The 27,350-nt window shown below is 40.3% G+C and overlaps 1 protein-coding gene across 6 annotated transcripts in view; it reads left to right on the plus strand.

The window, feature by feature from the left end:
• Positions 1-7,797: 7,797 nt before the first annotated feature.
• The window catches only part of SMG1 (SMG1 nonsense mediated mRNA decay associated PI3K related kinase), a 62,227-nt gene continuing 42,674 nt past the window's right edge, over positions 7,798-27,350 (plus strand). The window contains exons 1-6 of one of the 6 annotated variants that reach the window (XM_071760964.1): positions 7,798-8,102; positions 11,524-11,643; positions 17,255-17,418; positions 20,585-20,740; positions 25,211-25,347; positions 26,783-26,841. In XM_071760964.1, the coding sequence (XP_071617065.1) occupies positions 8,014-8,102; positions 11,524-11,643; positions 17,255-17,418; positions 20,585-20,740; positions 25,211-25,347; positions 26,783-26,841 (725 nt within the window). In that variant the 5' untranslated portion in view covers positions 7,798-8,013. Of the gene's footprint in view, positions 8,103-8,449; positions 8,521-11,523; positions 11,644-17,254; positions 17,419-17,606; positions 17,629-20,584; positions 20,741-25,210; positions 25,348-26,782; positions 26,842-27,350 lie in introns of those variants that run through there. The other 5 variants (XM_071760969.1, XM_071760965.1, XM_071760970.1 and 2 more) reach the window with 5 other exon arrangements.

The following is a 27,350-nucleotide window of genomic DNA, read 5'->3' on the forward strand; positions in this document are numbered from 1 at the left end:
TATGTTGACACCATACACACAAATACATTTCAGAGGGGTACCTACACCCAAAGAGCAACTACCTGTGCAGCTCTGGCCCATACTGCTACCTTTCTCCATGTCATTTTTTGCCTCATCGTAGTCTTTCTTCTCTTCATTTAAACTCTTAGCATGTTCTTCAGATGTGTTTTGGTAAAAGCATAGAGCCAGGAATTCTGGGTTTGTGAAGCCATCATTATGGGTTTGTTGGAGTGGGTCTGCAGAATTCCATTTATCTGGAGAGTAGGTGTTTAACTAATGGGCACATCAGACATGGAATAAATGCAGGGCAGCTTCTAGTGTCAGTATTTTACAAAATCATCTGAATGAACGAGCTGAGGGAGCACAACATTGCCTGTTTTTATATTCAGTGAACAGACATAAAATGAAAAAGCATCATGATGAGCACTATTCTTGGGCATTACTGATTATTTCAAGTTTAATCTTATTCACTCTGAGTGATTGCTATATCTGCAAGACTGAGGAACAAATTTAAGGAACCAAGAGAATTAAGTAATTACAAACCACAGGCAGAAATCAATTTTATTAATAGCTCAAATCAGAATTTAAAGGAACTTATGTGAAAGACAACAATAAATTTGTCACTTATCAGTTACTTTCTAGTTAAATGAAAGGCTGATCTTGTTTGTTTAAAAGGCTTTTTAAAGGGCTGCAAGCTGTGCTGTGAGGAATCAGGTGAAAACCAGGGTGTAAACTATGGTCTAGAAAACAAATGAAAACAAGGGAGTGAAGGAGAGGGATGTGCTCTGTTTAAGATCTCATTCTGTTTCGAATTATGAAGTTCCCACCCACTTCAGGCCCTTGGAGTCTTCTATAGCAGAATGACAACATTTAATATTATGTTGTGCTCCAAGATCCCAAGTAGATTAAGGTCTCACTGTGCTAAACATAAGGAAAAATGTTATTTCTTTACAGTACACAGACTATTTTTTTTTACAGGAGGAATCACAAGCTTGTGGACTAAGGAATATCAATTATGTATAAATCCGCCCCTCAGTTTATTTCTGATTAATCCTTGGAGTTTTGTCTGTGAATACATGAAAGCTGAATTAGGAGAGCTTCATGAGGGCTGCAAAAGCAAAATTTGCAAATTGGCAAAAAGTTAGAATTCAGGTTGACTAGGAATAATGTCTGCTTTTCATGCAGGAGAACACATTTTTTTCATTGTGGCCTGGAGATGAGTCAAAGCTGTGCATTGAAGGAAGCTGAGGAAGCTGTGGTTTGTAAGGCTGTTGTTAGAAAAGCTGGAAATTGTAGTGATTTAGACAGGGCACTGCAGGAAGATGATGTGGTGGTTACAGTGCATGTGTGTTATTTGGGAAATCAGATTCTTTCTTACATAATGCTAGACAGCTCTCCCACACCAAGCTTTCCACAGGCTCAAGCTAATACTGAGTCTTTGCACTGAATCTATCTGGCAGTAGAAAGCAATTTCTTCTCGTTTGATTCAGTTTGAACTGGGTCATGATTTAGACACAGACACAGCCTTTCTCACAGAAATAACATGCAATAGCAGCTATGCAGGTGAGATTTCAAACAAGTAGTGCCTGGAGCCTCAGTTCCCCCTGTGGAGACTTTGATCCCTCCTGGGTTTGCTCCAGACAGTGCCTGAGGACTGCAGGCACAGGGATGCCCATCCTCCCCAGCACCAAGCAGAAGAGCCATGGTTGAGCTGGAGCAGAGCAACTGCTGCTGCCCTTCAGGTTACCCCAGCTTTATCCATGTGCCACAGGTGAAGGTTCCCAGCTCCATCTGTTTTTTCCTGATGAGTGTTTTCCCACTCTGTTAGTGTGTTACCATGTAAACAGCCAGAAGCATGAAAAACTGAGTCTTTTAATCTGTTTTCTTCTGGAAGCAAAGTCTAGACGGTCTCTTGACCAGTAGGTCCTCTAGTAATTTGGTCCTATTTCCAGCTCTGTGGTCAAACACCTCAGCTTATGAGTTCCCACAAAAAAACACTTCAGAAGGTGAAAAAACCCACGTGGGACTTGAGAAATGTGTGCCAAATTCACAGATAATGTCTGTACTTCACATATAAAATCAGTCCCGTGGAAGAGTGTCCAGATGAGAGCAGTGAGCTCTGGTGTATAAGGACCTGCTGCTTAAATCTCTCTAAGTCTGGCTCCTGCCTTTCATACTCTGATACTGGGTTTTTTTTTTTCATAAAGGCTGGTTATGGAGCTCTCACTCAAAGGATGACCCAATTGATATCTCTAGTGATTTCATCAGCCTTTTCCAGAGGCTTCAAGGAAAGATGGAGAGATAAGTACCTGAGATAACGCTGAGACCCGGAACACTTTGAAAAACAGGAAACAAAATAAACCTAGAAAAAGCAGTTAAAATAGAAGATATTAAAGGATGAATACCTTGGGGGAGTTTAGTGTATGTTTCACTTCTAATTGTACTGCACCTTGCAGACCAATTTTTCTTTTAATTTTCATGGCACTCCACTATCAGCAATAAGCACCAAACTGAGCGAAATTAACAAGCCAGATTCATTACACCATCCAGACAAATTTCTCTGGGCTTATTATGCCTTAAGGGTTTGATACTTTCCTGACAGCCTCTTTCAAATTATGCCTTCAACAAACATGACAAAAACTTGGGTTTGTTGAGCATGAAAATTTGTGGGATAGAGCAGTTACTTTCATAGATGGAAACGCTCCAATTCACCAGAAAGGTGAAACATCCAGTGCACTATAATTATTTCCAAAGGACTTCACAGTGTAGTAGTCTTGTACTATTGGCATCCACAATAAAAGATAACCACCTCTTGTTCCAACTCTCTCTTTTTCTGCAGTGCAGTACAGTGAATGCCAGCTCTGTCCCAGCGTTGGGCAGCATTTCATAACACCCAACTGCTTCTAAGTCCTGATTCAGCTTTTCACTCTTGCAGGGTGCAGTGTTTCTCATTAAGCTTCTGCCCAGGCTCTCCAGAACTAATGCAAGCAGCACAAATCTCCCAACAGCTGCCAGTCCAAACAGCCAGCTCTTGCAGCAACATGAACTGATCTGTAGCCACAGAGTTTGGCTTGCAGACAGAACATCTTGGGAGGGACCCTGGGTACAGCACCCTCTAACTGAGCACATGAGGGAACTGCTGCTTGTGGCACACATTTTATTCAACGTGAGTAAAAACGTATCTGATTCTTGGCCAGTGCTCTCTACCAATCAGATATGAGATTGCTCCACAAAGAGTTAGATTTTCAGAGATGTTGACAATTTTGTTGAGCTGCTACGATGCTGTGGATTTAACTCCATAGCACATTGCATGCAGGCTGTGACTGTCCTCTAAAGCATTCCGTGGGGTTTCCAAAACACATAAAAGCATTGCTGCAGTTTCTGCTCTCCTAAAAACCAGCGTGTAAAATACTGCTTTGGGCTATGTCACCAATTATACCCTGACTGAAATTTAACAGTTGTAACATGGCTGATTGTGTTGACAAAACATTTACTATTCTACCTTTTTTTTTTTTTTTTTTTTCCTCAGACATTTCAAGACTTAGCCATTTCAAGAAATGTAATTGTTTTAGGCTATGTATTTGTCAGGTCATGGCAACTCCAAGACTACTTGTTCAGGAGCCAGTCACTTAACTGGAAGTGCTCAGTTTATATATTAACTATATTATATTTACATGCTACCAGGCTGTAGCATGTAAATAATGCCTAAGACATTTAAGGAACAGAAAAGCATATTGTTAATAAACAGAAAATGAAGGAACATCTTATACACACAACCAAGGACTTCTGTAGTCCATGATGTAATAAGTCTATAATGAAAGCCTGTGACAGGAACTCAAATGTTTACTCATATACTGTATACAGAAATACATAATGTTACCTTAGCTAGGAGATAAAAAATGCCTTAAAGATGTAAAAGAAAGATGCCTTAGAGAAATTCAGTATGGCAAAATGCAAATTCTAACAAAGTTTATGTATTTTATTTGTTACAGTGATGTAGAGGAATACTGTTCAGTAAGTTATCCCCTAAAAGACCTTGAGGAAATGGAGCAGATGGTTCCAAGTGCTATCGCACTTAAATTCAAAATGGTTTTGTAAATACTTCAGAAGAGTAGAATAATAATTTCCTTAGTCTTTTAATTAAAGAAAACAAGGCAAATTATGATCATCGTGAGCATTCGAAACACAGGGCATTTATTATGGAATTTTAAAATACACATTTTTTTTTTTTTTTTTTTGCATTACATTTTTCAACACCAAACTCTAGAATAGTTCCATATACCTTGCTATTACCCTATGGGGTAAAGAAAAATTCCAGTTTGGCATGAAACAAAATAAGTTCCCTATGAGGACTGCCCCATTAGTTCATGATCAGCAGTGTCTTTGCTTGGCAGCACAACCTCCATGGATCTTTGTACCTTTTAAATGAAGAGAACAGGAGTCCTGAGGGCCCTGCTGTGTGTGTGCTGACAGGCTGTGGCTGTGCCACAAGTACAATATGTTCCAGGCACCCTGGGCTCTCCATACCTGCAGACATTGGCCATACATCACGTGTGCTTTGAGCCTGCTGTGTCCAGGGAAGAGCTGTGTGGAGCCATTCAAGTGAAAATCTGGTAGGTTACAGATTAAAAAAAGAGGATTTTGCCATCAAAGCAGTCGAATTAGTGGGTATGGAGAGTAAGCATTCTAGGAATCCTTTACAATTTTTAAGAGGCATCCATCTGCAATATAGAAGCTACAGAATCTTGGCACCTGGTACTTCTCTGCTCTAGTTAAATACTGGGTTGCTCCTTGGCTTCTGTCCTATTTTCAGAGGAGGAAATAGCATCTCTTTCCCTCTCATGGTTGGCGATTTTTTTTCGCTCGATCTGGAGCTTTGTGTTGCATCAGAGGGAGTCAAGGGCCAAAAGTGCTTGTAATCCCCAGCACATGTTGGTTTTTCTAGACATACTGCTTAGTAAGGAAATCAACTAGTAAGGGGAAAAAGATGCAATATGGTGCTTACCACCTTATTTCAGAACATTACATGTACACAGTCGGCACTTTATTCCAACTAAAAATAAAATCAGATTAACAGTTTTTTTGGGGTTTTTTTTGTTTGTTTTTTTAATATATTAAACAGGGGAATCCGTACCATGAATTAAAAAGCAGGGAAAAGTGTGGTTCACAGTGTCTGTCACACCAGAGTTCTGCATTAGGATGGATGTGGACAGTATGTTGGAGCGAGGTGGGAGACTTAGTCTGAGTGTCATTGACTCATTCTGTGATTTAAGACAGGTCTTACAAGGCCATATATTTCTATTTTGAGAAGGTCCAGATTTAGACACCTTATTTATGTTTTTAACCAGACTCAAGGATCTACAACTTCAACTGATGTCAGCTCTAGCCACCAAGTATACAAAACTGAACTCCCAGACTTCAGGAGAGAAAATTAAAAGGCAGTCTGGAAAATCCTGGCCTTAAATTCCATGGGCTTCTTCATTCATAGGATGCTGTCTGAGCAGCCTTATCCATCTTCACAAAGTGGCTAATTGAAATCTGTAACTGAGAAAGTGCTATACAGATAATTATTGCTCTATCTCACAAATCTTGATGAGCATTTTAACCATTATCTATAATACTATTCAAATTTCACAATATAACCATCCTTGCAGAAACAGATCAAGTGTTTTTTCATTTGGCAAGTAGAAAACATTTTGCAGCTTTAAGGCTGTGCACAACAGCAGCTTAGAAAGCTAAAACATCACTGAACTGTTTTACAAATGGAGATAACAGCATCCAGAAGAAGGATCTGCACTAGACCACACAGACTGCAGCAAATTCATCACTAGAATACAGGATTTCTGTTACAAAATTTGCTGTACTAAACACTAAATCAGTGGTTCTTAAACTCTTGCAAGCAGTTGTTGGTCACAGTGTGCCAGCTGACTTTCTTGCCTTCTCTTGCTAAATAAATTTGAATGTAAAAATACATTCCTTGTGTTACCTTGCTCCTTAAATGATTCCTGTTGTTACCATTGGGCTACTACTCAGATATGAAATAAAAAGAAAAATCATCACGTCCTGTACCACCAGGGGCAGAGGACCTGCTTGACTTTGTCAGAAAGGGTGAGCGAATTTGTAGCAGATATCATTGTTATTCTTATAAAAACCTAAATTTGCTGCATGCTGTGTAATTCTAGATGTCCATCTCGACAATAAAGAAGGGGAGAAAAGATATATCATGCCTCATGGAACTGATTGACTTTGCAAAACTGATTCTCTCAAGATACTCCAGTGTATGTCAGCTGAAACACAGCCTGATGAGCACTGGGTCCTATTGCATCAAAATGGCATTATGTTGCAATGAAGCCTTGTGATATGATTTTATGGGTTTTTTTGTCCTGGAGCTGGTTTTGAAATCTGTACATGTCTTGCAGGCATTGCTTGTGGACTGAAAGCCAAGAAGCCTGCAGCAGCAGGATGATGGCTGCCCAGCAGAATCCGAGGGAGGTGGCAGTGTGTGCCATCTGTCTGTGCTAAGTCACCCACAGAACCCTGGCATATCAAGCACCAGGGAATTTAAAAAGTCTCCTCAGTTCTGTCAGTGGTCTCAAATTTAGGATGTTGTCATTTATAAAAAGGGTCTGGTCTACCCAGGTCTCTTTGCTGGGTATTTGACTAGACTTTTATCATTTTTCATAATTAAGGAAGTATTCTGAAGCCAGGAACTGGGTTTATCAAATCAGCTAATTTAAGGTTTGCAGGAGAAATAAAAATATGCCTGAGACAGTCTTCGTATCTTTTTTTGGGAAATGCACTCAGAATAGCAACCAAATTGAAGACACTTCTCCCCTCAGATTTCTCTGCCTTCCCAACGCAATGGGTATCAGATGCCCTTCTAGCAAACAAAAGGAAAAAAAGAAAAAAGAGGAGGAAGGAAACTTGATGGGCTGTGTCAGTGTGGGGTTAGTCAGCTTTTTGACGGCCTCTGCTAAACATCAGAGCCCTCCCTGGCAGTCACCTGTGTTCTGGTGACAAGGCCACACGTCCTAATGGGTAAAAACGTGGGGATAAGAATCTGATGTTATTTAGAAGGACGCAGCTCCCTGCAGACACTCCATACACTGCCAGACTTGGGGCAATGCAGGCTCCAGCAGAGGGAAGGGGCTCGGATGTCCCCATCCTCTGAACAAAGGGACATGGCAGCAGGGCAGGGGTCCTCCAGCTCTACTCAGGGCCAGACAGTCCTGACTCCCCTCATGCCCTGAGGTCCATGGTCCCCTCAGCACCCAGGGCTCCCCTCCAGACCCAGCACCGCCTGGGATCCTCTGTCTCCCCTCACAGTCTGGGAACTGAGAGCCCCGTCTTCCCTCAGGCCCTTCGGTGCACCCAAGGGTGCAGGGGTGCCAGAACTACCTCAGGCCCCGGGATCCCCAGATCCCTTCACGCTGCTCAGGCAGGTAACGCCTGGGCTGCCCTCATGCCCCAGGTTCCTCTCACAGCCGAGGGGCGGGGAGCCTGTGGGCTGTCACCCACCCCGACCGCCCAGGGGCCTCGGGCTCTCCTCGGGACTCGAAGGGCCGGGATTCCCCGCTCTTCTCACGTCCCGAGGCGGAGCGGCGAAGATGGCCGCGCACTCCCCCGGGCCCGCTCAAACGGCGGATCGCAGGGAGGGCATCGGCGGGGACTTCCCCATCGGTGGGGAAGCCGGTGCGGAGCCCCAGCCGGTGCGGAGCCCCGTGGGGAAGCCGGTGCGGCGGCTGCCGGGGGCGGAGCGGTCCCGTGCCCGCCCTCCCGGCCTGCCCCGCGGAGGGGGCGGGTGGCCGGCCCATGTCCGCCATCCCGGCATGCCGCGCGGCCGGGCAGCAACCGGAGCAGTCGCGGCGGCCGCGTCCCCTCCCTCCGGTGTGAGACAGCAGTCGCCTGCCCAGCGAGAGTGAGGAGCCGCCGCCCGACCCTCTCCCCTCCGCTTCCTCCTCCGCCCCTGTTCCGCGCCGCTGCCCGGCCGGCCATGCCGTCTCGGGCAAGGTAATGAGCCGCAGAGCCCCGGGGTCTCGGCTGAGCGGCACCGGCAGCAGGCAGCACTACCACCCGCGGGGCTGGAATGACTGGCAACCCAGGTGGGCAGGGCTGGGGCAGGGGGCGCGGCCTGGCCGCCTGCGGGGCGCGGGGGACCGGGGGCAACGGGGCGCCGTGGCTGGCGGCTCGGCCCGGCCCCGCTGCCGGGCCTGGGGGAGCGGGGAGACGCGAGCCGCGGCGGTTTGGAGCGGCGGAGCCACTTCCTGGCTGTTGGGCCTAGGGGCGGGCGGGAGGCGGGCAGGCAGCCGCCGGGCCTAGCGCGGGGCGGGTGGCCGCGGGCCGGCCGCCGGGCCTTGGCGGCGGGGAGCGGGCCGGACGCGGCCCAGAGCTGGCGGGAGCCGGGCAGGGGCGCGGGGGGGTTTCCGGATCCGTGTCTGCCGGCGGCTGGAGACGGGACCCGGGCAGGTCTGTCAGCGCGCAGGGCTCGGCGGGACCCCGCGCTGGGCTCCCAGCTAGTGGGTGAGAGCGCTTCTTCCTCCTCCTCACCCCCCGCTTCTCCTGCTGTCCCCTCGGTCCCCGGCGGCTCGGGGTGGCCGTAACATCTGTGTCCGGTGTCCGGTGTGTGTCTGCGGGCAGCGGCTGCCCGCTCCCTGCTCCCCGCCGTGGGAGCCGCTGCCCGGGGAAGCGGGAGCGCTGGGGGCTTGCAGGGGAGCGGAGAGCGGGGGGTGGGTGGGCTTCCTACCGGAGATTTTGCTGTCGTTTTCAGCTGGCAGAGAAGAAGAGAGGCTACAGAAGTACCCCTAGTCTTTTGAGGGTTGATAGTACAGGATCATTATTATTGTTATTTTTACCTGGGGGAAGTCATTGAGCTGTAAATAGGCTGGGGTGAGAGCTTGTACAAGGTGTTAGGGTTTAAGATGTGTTTATACCTGCTGGTACTTAGTAAGGGAAATTCAAAGTCCGTCGATTCCCTTAGTATAGGGAGTGTATTTCAGGTCTTGATTATTTCTGATATATCTGATGCCAGTGTATTGACTGTACTGCTCAGCTGTGCTGTTTTAAAAGGAAAAATTGTCATGTATAAATTGTTAATAAATTTGGTGTTTCCTAATTATTTTTGTTAAACGTGGGAGATTTGGGAAAAATATACTTTAGTGATTTTGGAAGTTTAACACAATATGGGATTCTGCCCGACAAAGAACAGAGTTGCATGTGCTTGGAAATGTACTTACAGATGAGAATGCCAGTTGCATGTGGGTTGGACAAAGAAGATTGGGTGTATGTGAAGGTAGATCTTAGGAAACACACACATAACTTTAATATTTGCTGAGAAGAAAGCTTTGCTTTTGCTTGAACAGCTGGCAGGGCAGCCACTGGGGCTAAAGCTTGAGGCTAATTCAGTTCTCAATGGTGTTTGGGGCATGGCTATTTAAGTTGTAATTTCTTCTGTATTGAACTACGTAGTCAAATAACTTGCTATTTTTTCCTCACTTAAAAACTTGCAAATCTTGTTGGTGACATAATCTTATAGCATTTAGATTTTTTTTTGGGGGGGGAGGTAATTAAGTCTGGTCTCTCTTTTGCTCCTTAACTACTGCCTTGCTTCAGATTTCTGGGCTGCAGTCTTGAATTCTGGATCCTAATTCTTGACCTTCCTACCTGTAAGAAATCAGGTGTACATCTTGTGTCCTTGCTATGGACGGATTCTATAAATGTGCTTATATTAGGTATAATAATTTGTCACAACTTCTGCCTTTTAGCCAAAAAAAATTACATCTTACAGGGGCTTGGAAGCTAACTTTTTCCAACCTAGCATTGTCTGAAAAGGTTCAGTGGTTGAAAATAAGCTGCAGAAGTGCCTTGGCTAGTGACCAGGCTGGTGTAAGAATTTAGAAGTTACCTCAGTGTCCAGCTCTGTCCTGTTACCTGGTTTGTAGTGTGGTGGCCTCCTTGGCACTCAGTTACAGCTGCTGTAAACTGGGCTGCTAAAATAGTTTTCCCAAAAGCCACAGGAGTAATAAAAATCTGAAAACACTAGAGAATGTCTGGCAGGCCAGGGGAGCTTCACATCATGGATAGGGCCTAGGTGTGTTTCTGTCACTCTGTGATTAGAGCTGCTGCTAGGAAATAGGTTACACCTCTTCACCGATCCTGTCCCTTGCAAGAATTTAATTTTATCCTTTCCTTTAATAAATCTTACTTTTTTTTTCCTTGTGAGAGCCCAGAAATCAGAAATGTTCACATAGTCTTGAATGCAGAGCACATTTTTCTCTGTAATACTCATGTATTTTTTTGAATCTGAAAGAGGTAGCTTTGGTGATATGCAGCCTGTGAGTCTATGCTAAGAGCTTAAAGAAAACACAGGTGAAATCAGTCTTTTGTTTTGGTGCTAACTAATTTTTAAAAGGGATTCATATACAAGGTTGAAAGGAGATGTGTTATATAAAACTGGCAATGTGTATTTCTGTTGTGTTGATTGTTTTGCATATGCTGTTGGGCAAACTGCACGTACAAAATATACCCAGGTAGTCTTTTCTTCCTCTTTCTTTTCTGGTGACTGACAGTTTCATTTCACTGAAGTTATGTTGCTGATGCTTTCATTTAGACCATGGAAGAAATAATGCCCATGGCCAAAGTAATAGAAACTAGAGTTCTTTTGAATTCCTAAAGGGGAAAAAGGACTTGCTAATGCAGGGATTTATTATCAGGTGGATTGTGTTTTCAAGCACACATTTTTGTGGCTATAAAATGACTACAATGATTCTCATTAGTAGGTCGATTCCTCTCAACTTTTAGTAATGCTGATGTGCACTGGGACTTGGGGTGACAACACTGAAAGTTGGACCCCATGTTATTCTTTAAGGGAGCGTAGGTTTTAATTAGTATACAATTTATTTCTGTGCTTGCATGAATGTCAAATCTGTCAGATGCATGTGGAGTGGTTTTCCTACAGTGTGTCTGTTGCTGGAGCTGAGCTGAGAGGAAGAAATTGTCCTGATACATTTGGGCATATTAGTTTGTACACTGAGGTTTAGCAGGCTCTAAATTAATAGCAACCCAAAAGCTTCAGGTAGAAGTTGGATAAATGTGAGAGAGAACAGTGAGGCTTTTTAAGAGAAGACTTGATGAGATCTCGCTGTCTCTTCTAATCTTTATAGCTCTCTACACCTTTACTTCTTTTTTCTTTCCCTTCTGTTTGACAGATCTCACTGAGTTTTCCCTGATACAACTCCTGGGGGAGAAAATAAAGTCACATCAGTGTTTAAGTCTTGCATGAGAGCAGAGTTAATTTGATAGAGTACTAATAGCTAATTATATACTAAAACAAGCAATACTCCTCTTCGATGGAACATACTCTGGGTGGCACATTCTTAGGGTGGTATTGAGCAGGAGTGTGGGTGCAGGTGAGCAGGTTTGCAAGTGCAGGGTGCACCGTGGCTTCTTGGTCTTAAGTGAAAGTGAGAAAAGGAAGATAAGATTTTAATTAACAGGACCTCTCTATTTGTTTTATCATAAATGTAGGTTAGCAAGAGTGTACAGAGAAGTGAAGCCTTTCACATCTGAGAAGAGTTCCAGAAGTGTCTTAGTAGGTTCAGTACTGAAATTCCTTCTTGAAAATGAAGTATATTCTCCTCATGTAATGTAAGTCAGTGTTACAAATTACTAATTTCTGTTAGTATAGTACCTGCAAAACCAAGCTACTGCTTAGGGTCCCCAGGGATCTAGACACAATGAGACAAGGCAGCATAATGTGGGTGTCCTTCCAGGTAGCTTATAACCAAAGGAGAAGAGCAGTATTGGGTAGCACAACTGAGGGCAGGTGTGCTGTGTGTTTAGCTAAAGACAGAATCAAACATATTGGCAGGGAGTGAAGGAACTCAGCAGAGCAAATGGGCTGAGAAAGTGATGGCTAGAGTAGTGCTTTTTCTGTGGCTGTGAAGGGCAGACACGTGTAATTTACAAAAGGCAAGCACTAGTTGTTTGGGATATTACCTGTTTCTAATGCTGGATTAATACATTGAGTGACAAGCAGGCTGATAGCAGTGGGTGCTGTGTATAAGGGGAGTTGATCCAAATACTCGGTTTCTTCTGTGCTGGCACATACAGCAAAGTGCACAGAAATGTTTGTTAAAAATAGGCTGAAATCTTAGCTTGAACAGGTCTGTAACTGGGAGACCTGAAAACTGACAAAATAGAGATGTAGGAGGATGTTGCTGAGATTACCTGACAGTGGTTGTAGATGTAGAATGAAAGTTGGTAAAGTAAGGAAAGGCCTCTCCATCTCCTCAGGGATAGTAGAGAGAGAGGAGAGCTCAAAGAGATGGGTATGGACACAGGGGGAGAGAAAGGAAAAAAAAAAACAGTCTGTGGTGTAGAAAGCAGCTTAAAGAATGAAATGGAGTATCAGTGGTGAGTTGCCTTTGTGGGGAGGTCAGTAGAAACCTTGGGAAGAGATTGAGTGGAGGATTGTGCCTGGGAGATGCTGAACAGGAATTGGTTCAGTTCTGAACTGGCAACAAGTAATTCTTGATCTCCTTTCACATCTGAGTGTGTTGAATATGCTGATAGGGTTGGGAAGGTGTGAGATCAAAGAGCTTTTTTGGTTTTTGGGTAAAATCGGGGAGTGTAAATTTGTAAAAAAGCCTTTGTAAAAAGAAGTCTGTGAGGTGTTGGGGGTTTTTTGGGGTTGTTTTTTTTTTTTTTTATGTGAAGGCAGAGAAGAATGAGATGTGAGAAGGTGAATGTGTGTCAGTGGGAAGCAAAGGGAGCTTAGAGAGCAGATAGGCTTCCATACCAGAATAACCATACTGGATCAGACTGATGGTTTCTCTAGCATAGTGGTGTATCCAAAACTGGCTATCAGAAGATGCCTGTGGAAAAACATGAACAGGATGCATGTATGTGATGCATGAATTTCCCTGACATTCCCTCCTACAGTTCATCACATGACAAAAGGCAATTGTTGAGCTACTGTGTAAGAAGGGAGTGATACAGAATCAAGAGGTGATTTGAAGAGTGGCTGTGGCTGCAGGTAGGGCTGCAGTCCAGCAGTGGAAGTGGCAGAACTGCCACTGGAAAATAGATTATTCATTCCTTTTTTGCTAGTAGCAAGTGTGGCCACTTGCTCTTGTGCTTTCTAAACACAGGAGTAGAACAAAAAGTAAGCTTTTGAGTGGGCTCAGCCTGGCTTGGGCTTTTCAAGATGATGGACCAAGTGATGATAAACGAGCATGGCAAAAGGAGGCTGTCATTGCTCTGTGTGCCAGTGGAAGAAAGGTAGGAAAGTTGGTGGGAAGATGTTGAGTGGGTAGAGTGACTCTAAGTTTGAAATGTTTATTGACAAAGTTTTTAAGTAATGAAGAATTTGACTGTAGTAGAGCAAATAAACCTGGCAAGTAGTCAATCTTACTTGCTTATTTGGTCTGATCTGAATGATAATACTACTTGAATAGAGTTGTTTCAGAAGAAATTCTTTATGTAGATCCTGTACTTGGAAATAAAATAGAATAATTAAGTGATTTTTGTCCCAAAATAATATCCTTATGGCAGGGTTGTTCTGAAAGAGGTACAGATAACAAACAGTATACACCAGATTGATTTGTAACAAATTTCTTGGACAAAAGTTCTTAGGGCTTCCATGTAACTAAAGAGAAATGATATATTTTTGATTGACTTGTTATTCTTTTTTCTAAATAATGTAAACCAGTGGTTCTCAACCGTGCCTCCTGTCATACAAACTGGCCAGTCAGATCATGCTGATACTTATGATGGAATGAGGTATACACTTATTTTTGGAACAGTTTAACTTCCCGTTTGTATGTCCCCTCAAAAAATTACATAGGTTTTTTTGTTTTCTTTTTTTTCATTTGGCTCTTTCACTTATTTAGATGTTTGAACTGTGTTTCAGTGGTTAAAGGTAGGCTAAAAATCCCCCTGCAGAAATCAATACAGTCTCTTGCTTATAAATGATACTGCTAAATAGGTGTATATGGGGAAGGTGTTGGGGGTAATCAGGTGTTTTCCACCCAGAACCAGGCACAGATGAAAACTGTCACGTGAACTCTTGAAGTACTTTGCTTAGTTTCCATTAATGAGCTTTTCAGGTGGAAATAAAACAGAGTAGTGTCTCAAAGTGATGAATATGCTTTTGAAGCTACAGGATAAAGTAATAATAGTCATATTAACCCTTGCAGTTTCCCATTCCAACTTTATCTATCACATTTATGTTGCTACTTCTGCTTACCTGTTGCTAACATTGTATGTTGTCATTTTATTAGTGTACTATGTTTGTTCAGGTCTGTGGAAATGTGTGTAACTGATAAATTTCTTGTTACATAGACCTCTTGTCCAAGAGGATGCTAAGTTTTACCTTTGAGTACTGGGTGGTTCCTTTTTAAGAGCGATAAATACTGCTACTGACTGGAGAATGGTATTTTTTCAGAAACAAATTTGAAAATTATGTCTCTTCCTGTGCATGCAGCCTTTGCTTTGAATGTACACAGCAGTGTCCTGTGTCACCCAGCTGCTTGGGTTCCTCAGTAAGGAAGGGGCTGCAGGTGACAGGTACTGGGGTTGTGTCCCCACATCTTGATGAGCCCATGCCACAAATTCCCAGGGTGTTGATGCAGGAGCCTGCAGTACAGTTCTGAAATCCACTTCTCAGCTGAGGAGAGGCATCACTGGACAGCTTGAAATGGACAGACCCATGAGATGGTGGGCTCAGTTTCTGGCATGAATCTTATTGCAAGCTTCTTTCCATTTTTATTCTTCCTTCAAATTAATATATGGAACATAGTAGCCAGCTGGGTCACAGGACCTGGTTCTCTGGAAATAGTTTGAAGCATTTCTTTCTCTGCCTAGAGAAGGGTTAGAAACTGCTGGTTATCCAAGCTACACACTTATTGTAGCAGGAATAATGTCTTCAGTGGGAACTGTTGTCTCTTAAATTGATACACAGGAGAACAATGATTTATTTTTTATAAATTTATGCTTGCTTTTTAGTTGAGTGGTAAAGTGTGACCCAGCTAGCTTGCAGAAAGCTGTTTCCAAAGACAGAACGAATCAAGTGTTCATCCCAGGGAAACATCAGGTTTATCTTATACCACAATGGAAAATTGTACAAAACCTTTAGTGGCTGTGGTGCTGAAATGAGGCTAGCTGAGAATGTGTTATCCTTCAACTGACACCTTTACCCAGAACAGTCTTAAAGATTGTAGGTTTAATCAGCTTGCCTTCAGCCTTAAGAGTTTCAGACTTGATGCTTGACAATGGAGATGATGCAGTCTGCAGCACATTGCCTCATCAAAAGCAATGCTCTTTGGGGAGGAACACTATTAAGAAGCAATCAGTACTTAAATTTACAATTTGAAAAATTGTCAGTCTTTGTCATTGAAAAGCTAAAATAATTTGAATTCTCTGTAATAAACTCTTCAGAGTGGACTGGAAGTCTCCTGAGGTTTTTTTAGGGCAAGGAGTAAGTCTGGGGGCTCTGCAGCAGATTGGAATATTTGCATATGGTGTAGGCACATTTGAAGGTACAGTGCAGATTGTTGTTCAACAAAATTAGGTGAATGATGAAGGTCCAGCAAGGTTCTACACTCCTAGTTGACTGGCATGAGAAAAGACTTCTACTAAGGCTTTGCTTCTTGAGTAGCATAGCCTCTTTTATCAAATAGTCCAAGCAACTGCTTGACAAAGCAGTAGATGTGACTTCACAATGAATACTGAGTAAGGAAAAAGGTTTTGATGTGTGTATCTGAAGATGAATTTGCTTGTACAGCAAATGGGAATAGTATCTGCCAAGCAAACCTAGTGTCAGCCTTTCATTGTGAGAACAGAGCAAAAGCACAGTTTCCTTCTTTCAAATCCATTTCCAAACTGATAGTGTTTTTCTTCTGACATCCTCAAGAGAATGAAATGTGGCGGGAGGTTCTTTAATTCTAATTATTTTTTACAAATACCAACTGCCAGTTGTACTGAGGATGAGCTATATTTGAAAGCAGCAAGCCTTTAGGACAGCTTGAATAGTAACTGCCTTTCAAAAATTTTAGCTGTCTTTTCCCTTTTGGTCTTGAGATGTATTTAACTCCTTTTTCTTTGAATTTATTTACCAGTTCTAATTAGTGTTTTCTTAAAAAGTAAAAATGAAAGACTTTTTCCCAAGAACATGTCCTTACACAAATTGTAGTTAATTTACAGGAAAGAGAGGGAACGATCTGTCCTGCTTTTTGTTAAATAACCAAGTGAACTATCCAGAGCTTGAAGTATAAATAGTAGATCTTTAGAGTTTGCTTAGGAAAAGACAAAATAATTTGAACTGTGTGATTCCAAATATACTTGAGTTGAACAAAATTCTGGGGATTTTTGTTTTGGATGTGTATTGTTTTACTGTTTTTAATGTAAAACCATCAGTATTCTTTGTAGGAATGCATTTAAAATAATTGGTTGAATTCTGGTTCTGAAATCTTGTATGTAGAATTTTATTATAATAAAGTAATGATTTTTAAAAATGAAATCACTTAGTATGTCCAGTGAGAAGAGCAGGTTTCATAATTTTCATCTTTTTCCTTAAAAGATTATTCTGGGCTATGTATCAGTTTCCTGATATGAGAGTGGTTTGAACTTAATGCAGATTTTTTTTATTTTTTAATTTTTAAAAATAAATTCTTTCCAAACATTTGCTCTAAAGGATAACAGCTCTTAATTTACATTCCAGGTTTTCCCACACTAAAGCCTGTTGTCTTGTTTTGTAATTCTATTTTTCAAAAATGTAAGGTTATTCCTATATTGATTATCAATTCCATGCTAGTAACACTTCCATCTAATAAGTGCTTTTACATTTCTCAATAAGGCCCATAACATATTTTGTGTATGTTCACATGTGGATTAGTAGTGACATTCACAAATGGTAGGCACTATCTCCTAGCTCTGGTTTATACCTAATTATATTTTCTCTTTCACTCCTGGGAAATAATTTTTCAGTATATAGGCATCTAACTGAAAAGGGAGTTGAGCACATCCTGAGAAAAGGCACTGGCACACTAGAATGCATTTCCTTTACATGTTGCTATGCTAATTAATTCTAATCCCAACATGAATTTGAGGTCACTTGGAGAAGCAAGTTTAGATGTACAACTTTTTTGATCCAGGAAAATACATTTGGGATTGTCATTTAAATATGTTGCATTTGTAAGTGAATGTGAATCCCACTCCTGTTATACTACTGCATAAAAAAATATTTTTCTCTTTATAGAACTGACAGTGCATCAGCTGACCAGGACAATTTAAAATACTCTTCATCCAGAGATCGGGGCAGTTCTGCCTCCTATGGATTACAACCCTCAAATTCAGCTGTGGTGTCTCGACAAAGACACGATGATATCAGAGTCCACACTGACATACAGAATGAAGAAAAAGGTACACAGATTGCTGTTTCATGTGTAAATTGTGAGGGGATCTGCAGAGAGAGGCATTAAACGTAAAATGGTTGAGATTTTTTTTTTTTTTCCTGTCTTTTTTTTTTTCCCTCCAAAAAACAGACAGTGAACTTACACAGCTCATTGCCACGGGATTGCTGTGGCAAGAAATTTATCAGGGATCAAGGAAATGTTGTGATTGATATGACTGGTGAGAAATAAATACATTTGCATTAGAAGACTGTAATTAGAAGACTTACTGCATTAATAGAATAAGCACTTTTTCCTAAAGGATAGTATTCTGGATTTGTCTGGTCTGCAAGTTGTAATTTCTTCCTTAATACTGTCTAGTGCTTTTTTTATTGAAAATGGAATGCTTGATTAAATGGTCTCATCTGATACATTACCTACTGCAGCTTTACTGCAGCAAAACACAAGGAGTCAAATGTATCTTTTTCACCTTAATGAAAAATAAAGCTTTGTTCTGAGTATTTTTTCATCACTGAATGCAGATATCAAGCAGGATAATTTCTTTACTTGCAGAGTGACTTTTTAGACTGTTTAAATCTTCTTCAGGCAGGCCAGACTCAAAAAAAATCTCACAGGAATATTGGTGTGGGAGTTTTTGTTCAGGAACGTAAGAAACATTCACACTCCCCCTACTTCTTTGCCCTGAAACTATCTATAAAGAAGTGTTACATCTTAGGGGAATTACAGCTGGGTGTGCTGATGCAGATTTATTTTATAATAAGTTGTAGGTGCTGTTAGTAGGAGGCAGGAGCATGAAACAGGTATCTGTTTACTGGCATAACTCAATAATCTTTAAGATTTTATTAATTTTAACAGAGAAATTGCTTAGAAAATCACTGTATTTGTCAGTGCTAACAGGGAGAGTTTTACTGTGTTTCACACAGACTGGTGTAGTAGTTTCTTCTTACAGTTTGAAGTATGCTGGTATTTAAAAATTGTACTAGAAGTATAGCAAAATAGTAAATTTTGAATAAATTCAGTAAGGTTGTTTGTGATGCACCTATCTCTCCCTCAGGTACTGTGCCTTGCAGGGAATGACTCTGCTAGCTCAGAGTCAACTGTAGCATTTTGTTCAGGTGTGACTTGGAAAGATGTGATTAGAACATTGTGTATTCTGTACTATAAAACAAAATTCCAAGTACCTCTAGTCCACTTTTCTTTTGTAAGAAATTTGTAATATTACAGATGCAGGATAATTTCTTTGTTTGCTAAGATTTTTCAGTTAATGGAATGGAATTTTTATTTTAGGAACTTCTGGCTTTTCTGTCCTAGATACACTTATGGCATATACTTGGAATTCTTGAGAATTATTATCCCACCACCATCAGTTTCAGGTGTTCTAATAAAAACCACTTCCAACTTAAATTTTTGGAAGTTGTTCACTTAAGAGAACTTTAGAGGATGGGAGGTTCTACAGCCTCCTTAATCATGTTTGTTACTTTACCACTTTCCTGGTAAATAATTGTTTTATCGTATCCAGTTTGAATTTCCCTTGCTGCAACTTATGACAACTGACTCCTGTCCTTTTGCTCACCTTATTGCCAAAAAAACCTGTTTTTTAAATTCTCTAAATGACCATTTGTTTTATATTTTTACTAACAGTGTATCATACATGTGTCAAGTGAGAGAATAAAAGTTTGGGCTTAATTCATTAACAGCATACACACTGTAGCAAATATTACATGTCTTTGCAGACAACCAAAAAAGCAGGGGGTTTTTGTGTGCTGGAAGGAAAGTATGAAATAACTTTAAGAACTTCAATATTATATGGTAGTATGTATGCTTTTGATAGTTTATGTTTGTAATTTTATATGCATTATTATCTGATATCTTCAGTTAAAGTAATTTCTTTCCTGCTTTAAGTTCTAGTGATACACTTCTGTTTAGTCATAAATATAATTATTGCTGTCAGAAGTAATTACCTTCATAGGATGGTGTTGCTTTCTCATGACAAAATAAGATGACAGACAAGCCAGTTTATATTTAAGAACTGAGCTTAATGTTGTAAATCCACACATGCACAAATTTACTGTATTTAGAATTAAGCAATTGCAACTGAGACTTTGCACGGGTTTTTCTGTAATGGTAGAGCAGTCCTGTTTATGTAGAAATACACAGACTTCTACTGGTAGTTTACAGCTTCTTTTAATCAAAAGTTTTTCATTCAAGATGATATTCTTTACATTTATGAAGCTCCAGATTCACCTTTGTTTTAAACTTTTTTTTTATCCATCCTGTAATCTTAGTAGGCTGCCTCTTTTTATGAAGAGCAACCTCTCCTTTTCCCCAGTCTTGCTTTTAGACACTGATGCAGGTCCAATTGTGGTGATATTTTTTGTAGCTTCATGTTGAGTGAAGTGTTGGGCAGGTTTGGGACAGCTTCAGTTCTGCACAGTACTGCAGGGGAGGACAGTAGCCATCAAAGTGGGGTGGCAGACTGGAAAACCTTTGTTTTCAACATTTGTGTGTGTAATTTCTTGTGATTCTAGGAGTAAAAAAAACTTAATCAAAATGACACTTGTATTTCTGTTTTATATCACTACCAAAGCTGTATGGTGTGTTTCTCAAGTGGGAGAATATAGGATTGAGTTTAACACTTTTAGAGTGTGAAAATAGTGATTATTGCATGTTTAGGGAGAATTATTGACTCTGTGCATTATAGTATAAACAACTGTGGATTTTTATAAGCTTTCTCCTTTTTTTTGGTCGTTTTACTGACCGTGTTTGGTGGATTTAGAACAAAAAAAGTGGAAATTTGATGTGCATAGTCAACGAGCAAGGAAGTGAATGCATCTAACTGTGGGTAATAGTAGTTTGATGTCAAGGACCTTGTAAAATACAGGATCAAAAGTAGCAATAAGAAAATTCCAGATACAACAAAGTCAATGTTAGACTTTATTGCAATAGATTTCTTTTCATATGCTTCAAAAATAGGCTGATCAGGTTCTGAATATGTGACCTGGAAAGTTACAGAGCATAACAAAACATTTTTGCATGTGAAAATGAAAAAGGAAGCTAAAGAAGGTAGTAGAGGATAGGGCTGCCAGTTTGCTTATCCACTGAATAACTCCTAACTCAACTACCCTGTTAAATACATGGTCTGACAGTCTTTTAATCTCACATTGGTTTTCCCACAGGTGGCTACAGTGTCAATGGAGGATCTGGGGAAAATACTTATGGTCGGAAGTCGTTGGGGCAAGAGCTGAGAGTTAACAATGTGACCAATCCTGATTTTACCAGTGTTCCGCATGGGAATCGTGCTTTAGCCACAAAAGACATGAGGAAATCACAGGGTAAGGAGATCACAGATTTTCAGGAAAAGAGGATCTCTTTTGTCAACAAATATGTTGACAAAACATATTTGTGTTCACAATATGAAAAGCAGTTCACTATGGTTAGGCAATCTATATGGATTTTGTTGTTTTATGAGATGGTGCTGATGGCAACTGTCATCTTGTATTTACTCTTCTCTGCACTGAAGCTTTCTCCAGAGGTTGGCCAGATCTCTCAACTTATGCTGTCAGTCAGTCTTTCAATTTCCACCAAATAGCTTTTCAACCTTTTTTCAGACTATTCAGAGATGAAAGGTTCCAAGAAGAATAATAATTTTCTCTTAGATTTGTTGAAAATTGGTGCCTGTAAGGGATTGTTAATTAACATGTGGGAAAGCCTTCAGTGATGAGCTCAGCTGTTACCTGTTCTCACTGGCCTGCAGGTCAATGGGTCATCACATCATACAAGTTGATTAGTCAGTAGATGTCAACTCCTGAACCAGCCACAGTTGATGTTCCTCTTGCTCAGCTGAGGATTAGAGGCCAGGGAGGAACTGAAGGCTTTGTAAGAATGGAGGCAAGGTCTTAGGAGATGCAGCCAGAGTGAATCTGGACTTGCAGGAATCTTGGCAGGTGTTTTTGTGAAAGAAGGTTTCACTTTTCCCACTAAGTTTGAAATTGTAGTTGAAAAAAATAGATAAAATTGTTCCAAGGACTTTTGAATTAAAATAGAAACTTGGTTATGACTAAGCAGTGTCATTTATTGCATTACTTAGTATAAGTGGTAGTTGAGCCAGTGACAAAAACCAACTGCTTTATGCCAGGCACTATAAACATATGAGGACATGGTGTTTCTCCTCAGGGATTCGTACTTCAGAGGAGACAAAAGGTCTCTGAACACTCTGAGGAGTGTTCAGTGTGATTTGCAGATGGAAGAACTTGAGATGCAGGTGGTGACAAGACTTGCAAAAGCCTGATCTTTGTAGTGGGTTAAACTCAGACTTTAAAATCCTATTCTGGTGTCTTCATTTAAGAATTACACAGTCCTTTTGGTGTCTTAAATTATGTCTATTTAGAGGAAATAAAGAATTGTTGGAGAGAGATCACTGTGTAAACAATACTTCTGGTAGTGGGCTTGTGTATCAATCTACTGTTAGTACTGGCAGAAAATTCAGATTATTCTCGTAGGTATGTGAGCACCTCTTTTTTTTCTTTAATCTTTAAAATGTTAGGAGCTATAATTTCAGGTGGCTGAAGTCACTGCCTGTGTCTTGTATGCTTTGGTACATGTTGTGTCCTCTAGATGTCAGATTTCACAAGTTTCTCCTTTTTATCTGGGTGGTGGTTGTGATTGTATGTTTGAGCAAGAGATTTTGATTTTTCGTATCTTCAAAGTACACAGGGATTATGTTGCAACAGATTCTTATTTATTAAATCATTTTTTATATTTTTGTTTGTTAGTGTGTGCATTAAGCAGTATTTGAAATAGTTGTCATCTGTGAGGGTGTTAGCATGTGGCTGAGGCCTAGCTAAATGAGAAATCATTCAGGTCCACTAACTAGTGCTTTGATTAGTACAGCTTCAGTTATACTCCTGGTTATTTTATTGACTTTTAGGTAAAGATTATGGTTCAGCATACAGCTAACACTGTCTTAGGGAGTAGTGCCAGTGTTAGTCAGATATTAACTGAATAAAAACAAAGCTGCTTATAGTTAAGAGTTTTGAACAGTACATCCTGTTCTAGCAGTAGTTAAATGTGTGTCTCATACCAGTAACCTTGGTGGTAGTAGCTTTATTTATACAGCTCTAGTTTTAGGAATTTTTTTGTATGTAGAAAAGCACAACCATACTTCAAAATAAATTACAGTTTTACAGGTTTATCTTGTAATAAGGAAACTGACATTTCATCTAAAACTGAAGAGTCAACCAACATTTCTAGGAACGAGGGGCGACTTTTTTACTTCCTTGAGAAGATCCAGAACATCTTAATTAATTAGTAAATAACTTTCAGTCTTTTCCAAACCACTGCATCCTGGTTTGCCCTTGAGGAGCAATATCTGGTGACCTAACCCCACTGTGCTGCTGTAGCTGCCGAGGTGCTTGGTAGAGTGCAGCTGTAGGAATATTGTAGAATAGACTTTCTCTTTCTTATGAGGCACACCTGTTTTCTTAGAAAGGACTATGTTATGTAGTGGCTAATTCATTGAGTTATTCAGGGATGGATTCAAGTTGCTGTTTTAAGATGATTCGTATGCAGACAGTCTAACAGTGAAATAAGTATCTCTAGATTCAGTTCAGCTTAAGGTACTTTCAGTACTTTCCTAGCAGAAGAGTGTTTATATGGAATTATTCATGAATAGCATTTGCACTTTTTATTTTGTGTACCATAGTCTGTGGTAATTTCCATTGTAACTGAGCTTTAAAAACTTTCTATTTCTTGCATGTGTTTTGTTTACAAACTATTCCATTTGAACTATCAAACCCCTCCATTTTTTCCCTGCCCTACTGACTGTCTCCTATTACCCAGATTTTTAATCCAATGATAAACATCATACACTCCCCAGGGCAGACTGCATCTTTCCTAGTAGTTCTTTTCTTCTTCAGGACTGATCAGATGTTTTGGGTGGGTAATTGCATGAGGTTCATCTTTCTGGAGTTTTTCTATCTATTCGCCATTGGCAGGCAAGCCTTGGACTACAGCTGCTAGCTCAGGGAGGTCTTCAAATGGAAGTGACCATCTAGTGGGGGTTGTAGTTATCAGTCTGGAACCATCACTGAGGAAGGCCTCTGATACTGCTTCAGAAGGTGCCTTTTCTGATTTTGATACCTTGAATGTTTCTCACAAGACACAGGGCTTTTTATCCACTACTGAAGACTCTGGTTTCCAGATAAAGCAAGGGAAAAGAAACTTAATTCTTCCTAAGTGGATATGCATGCCTTAGTCTTCTGTAAAATCAGTGACATCTTAAAAGAAGTAGTCTTCATGCCTGTCAGATAATATCTCAACATGTCTTATGTAGCTGTTCTAGCTAGGAACAAAATGTAGATTTGATCCTTCAGACTTACTGCTATTTTAATGTGTGCTAAGCCTGCCTAATCCTTCAGAATGTCAGGTGTCTTCAAAATTAATTGCTTAAACTGATGACTGACAATAAACAGAATATCAAAGTAGCATTTTATTCGTGTTCTCTTCTAAAACTCAGAAAAATAAATACATGAAAATAAGGTTGAGGATGTTCTTTATTGCTATAATGCAGAAAACATACTCTTCTGTAGATGATGTCATAACTTGTAAGAGTTACTGATACGGATGGGCTCATAGGATTCTGTACTATGCAAAAACATAAAGCATTTAGTTTCTTAAATTTCTTTATTACAAGTTACTAGTAAAGCAAGTATATACTTGTGATTAATTGCTTCAATGCACACCTATATATATATATATATATATATATATATATATATTCAAAGTGTTACAGGTGCAGCACTCTACCAGGCTTCTCCCAGAAGTGAAGCCAGTTGATGCCAAAGTCTTGCTTCAGTGATGATCTGCATCACAGAGCTGAGTCAGTCAGGAGTACCCAGCAAAGGTCCTGTCTGCAATGAAGTCTTTGCTGAGGGAGCTCTTGGAGAAACTCAATTTCAATAGAAAATGAGTTATTTTAGTACTGTTAAGAGATGTAAGTGGGTGTAGGACACAACCACCTGGAGCCACCAGGAGCTTTTTCTTCTTTCCAAAAGAAAGTTGTTTCCTTCTTTTGCAATTGAAGGAAATGAAATATTCATCAGAATTAACTGTAATTGGTACCTAGATCAGGTAAACTTGTGACTTGGACTGGTACCAGTAATGCTATTGGTCAACTTAAATGTTTTCTTAGGAAAGTGCTAATTCTTCTGTGTTATGTTCCTTTCCAAGCAGTAGCCAGTGCATCTCTGCATGGTGTGTACTTCTGTTCCTCAGTAGAGGACAAGTAGATCTGTTCTCCTTTTCAAAACAGAACCCTGCTAGCTGTAGGAGGACTACTCATACATAATCTTTCTTCTTGTGACAAAATGATAAGATGATCTTGTTTCTTGTAGTTCGTTGAGCTTAAATCTGGTTCTTTGCATCATGAAGCAGCTTGTTTTTTCCACAATGTTTGGAAACTATTTTCAAAGTATTGTTGTTTATAAATTCAGTCAAGTCTGATTTAATACTACTGTGCCCCTTTTTTAGTTCCATTTATGTAGAATGGAACTAAATCCAGAGTTTTCTGTAGAAGTATAACAGTTCTGCTTAGCTCTTCCCACCAGAGGAAGTGAAATATTTTAGTCGCTAAGTTAGATTTTACATTTAATTTTTTCTCAGACTACCTTTAAAATCAGGATTTATTTTTTACTTTTTTTCTGAGGTCACTGTTATGACTTACTGAGTCTACAGACAGAGATTTCAGACAATGCAGGTATTCCTGAGCCAGTGCTGTAGAGAAAAGCAATAATTGCCTTTTTCAGAGCGATCGTTGACTTATTCTGACGAGTCTCGACTGTCAAATCTTCTTCGGAGGATTACTCGGGAAGACGACAGAGACCGAAGACTGGCTACTGTAAAGCAACTGAAAGAATTCATTCAGCAACCAGAAAACAAACTGGTCAGTAATTTTTACATTTTCCATAGCCCTGGAGTATTTTTTGTTGTATAAAATTGTCTTTCAAAAAAGGTTGAGTGTTGGGATATGCCTGCGAGGAATATCTTGCATTCAAGAAATTTCCTTCCACAAGAAAGGAAAGTATATTCCTGGATTGCCTGTCCTTTTTCTAGCATTTAGGACATCTTTTATTGCTTGATTACTTATGACTTATTGCCTTAAAGCAAAGTGCTGAATGCATGAGCTGTAGGAATAAATATGGCATGCATGTGGGTTTTTTGACTGGTCTTAGCAAATATCCTCTGGATCTTTCAGCAAGGCAATAGCAGAAAAAGGAAGTGTAGTGCATTGTCTTGTTCAAGAGTTGTTTCTGTATTTTAAATATTCAGATGTTTATACATTCTTGTGAATAACTCAGAGTTAATCAGCTTTCTGGCTAAACACCTTTGTATGTGAGTTGCCTTTTATGGAAAGAAAATGGAATAAGTATTTTTGTTTTCATTACATCTTTGAGTTTTTTAATGGGTTGAAATATCCTCAAGTGTTTCTTAAGGATTGGGGTGGGCGGTGGGAAGAAATGTCCCACAGTATTTTTTATATTAATTAATATTGCTTATTTTGAATAGTATCTTGTCTGAAACACTTCCCCTACAGTTTCAGAGAGCTTACAGTTCTCCAAGTATTGAGGAAACAGAAGTGATGCTTTAATATCCTGCCACTCATTTACAGGCAGTGCTGTAGTATTTCGATTGTGGGTTATGTGTCTATCCATATTTATAAGAAGTTGGCTCACACTCTCATTATATATTAATTAGCCAATGGTAATTGTGCTTTTTCTCTAAAAGTGTGAGACTTAACCATTGAGACTTTTCTGTGCACCTAGGTATAAATAGACCATGTGTAAGCCTAGCTACTATTTCAGCTTTCCTCTGTAACAAAATCCTTGTTAATACAAGGGTTTGGGCAGCAAATGCTTTCCACAATTATTCCATGGGTTTGTTTTTTTAAATTACTTCCATTATTCTCAATGCATTTCCCCCCCATCTTTTTTGTGTGTTATCTGGTCAATTAATATTCTGCTGGTACAATTGATTTTTAATATAGGACACCAGGTCTTCAGTAGGCACTACTGATGACCAGTATGTTGAGTCCTACTTTTGTGATGTAATTTTAACAGCAAGTACTAAACTTAGAACAAACCCTGAGAGCAGGCTGCCAGAGTATTTTTGTGGCTACTCTAAATAAATATGAAATACAACATCTAGGATAATATTGCAGTATTGCTTAATATAGTTCCTGCTACTCTGCAGTGGCCACGGAAAGCATAATAGCATTCTGTTAGGAAACAGAATTGGCAGTGAAGTGTTTAATGGGGGTGGAAACAGGACCTAGTTTGCAGAAGTTACTTGTGCCATTATTATGCTTATGCCTTTTATAGGTACTAGTTAAACAACTGGATAATATCCTGACTGCCATTCATGATGTACTCAATGAAAGGTAAGCTGGAAAAACCAAGCAGTTCAAAGGCTTTAATGAGAAAAATTATGACAGTGTTAGGTGTGTATTTCAGCATAGATAGAGAACGGAGGGGGGGAAAGGTTGGAAGAAATTAATTCACTAATTTTGCATGTAACAGGAGGAAAGTGAGGGAGGGTTAAGACTCTTAGGCATGTCAACAATACTGCTCGAGTGTCTATAGTACCCTTCACACAGAGACAATTATAATGCATGAATGTAGCTTTTGTGTTGCAGGTAATACACAGTTTGCCTCAGCTGTGTTTAACCACCTGGATATAGTAGTGTGCTGCTGTGGTTGTCTAGCTTGCAAAATTTAACCTGATTTATGTTATTTACATCTAACTAAGAGTGTATGTAGAAGGAGCTCAGGTGTGTGGGAGCTTTTTGGTGATAAGTTGAGTGTTATTACCCAAAGTCAGCTGTATGTTAAGATTTCATTCCTTGGATAGAGTGTTCTAAGTAGAACAGCCTGTTCATTGCATGTTTTT

The sequence above is a fragment of the Heliangelus exortis genome, chromosome 17, assembly GCF_036169615.1.
Source record: "Heliangelus exortis chromosome 17, bHelExo1.hap1, whole genome shotgun sequence".
Lineage (NCBI taxonomy): Eukaryota > Metazoa > Chordata > Aves > Apodiformes > Trochilidae > Heliangelus > Heliangelus exortis.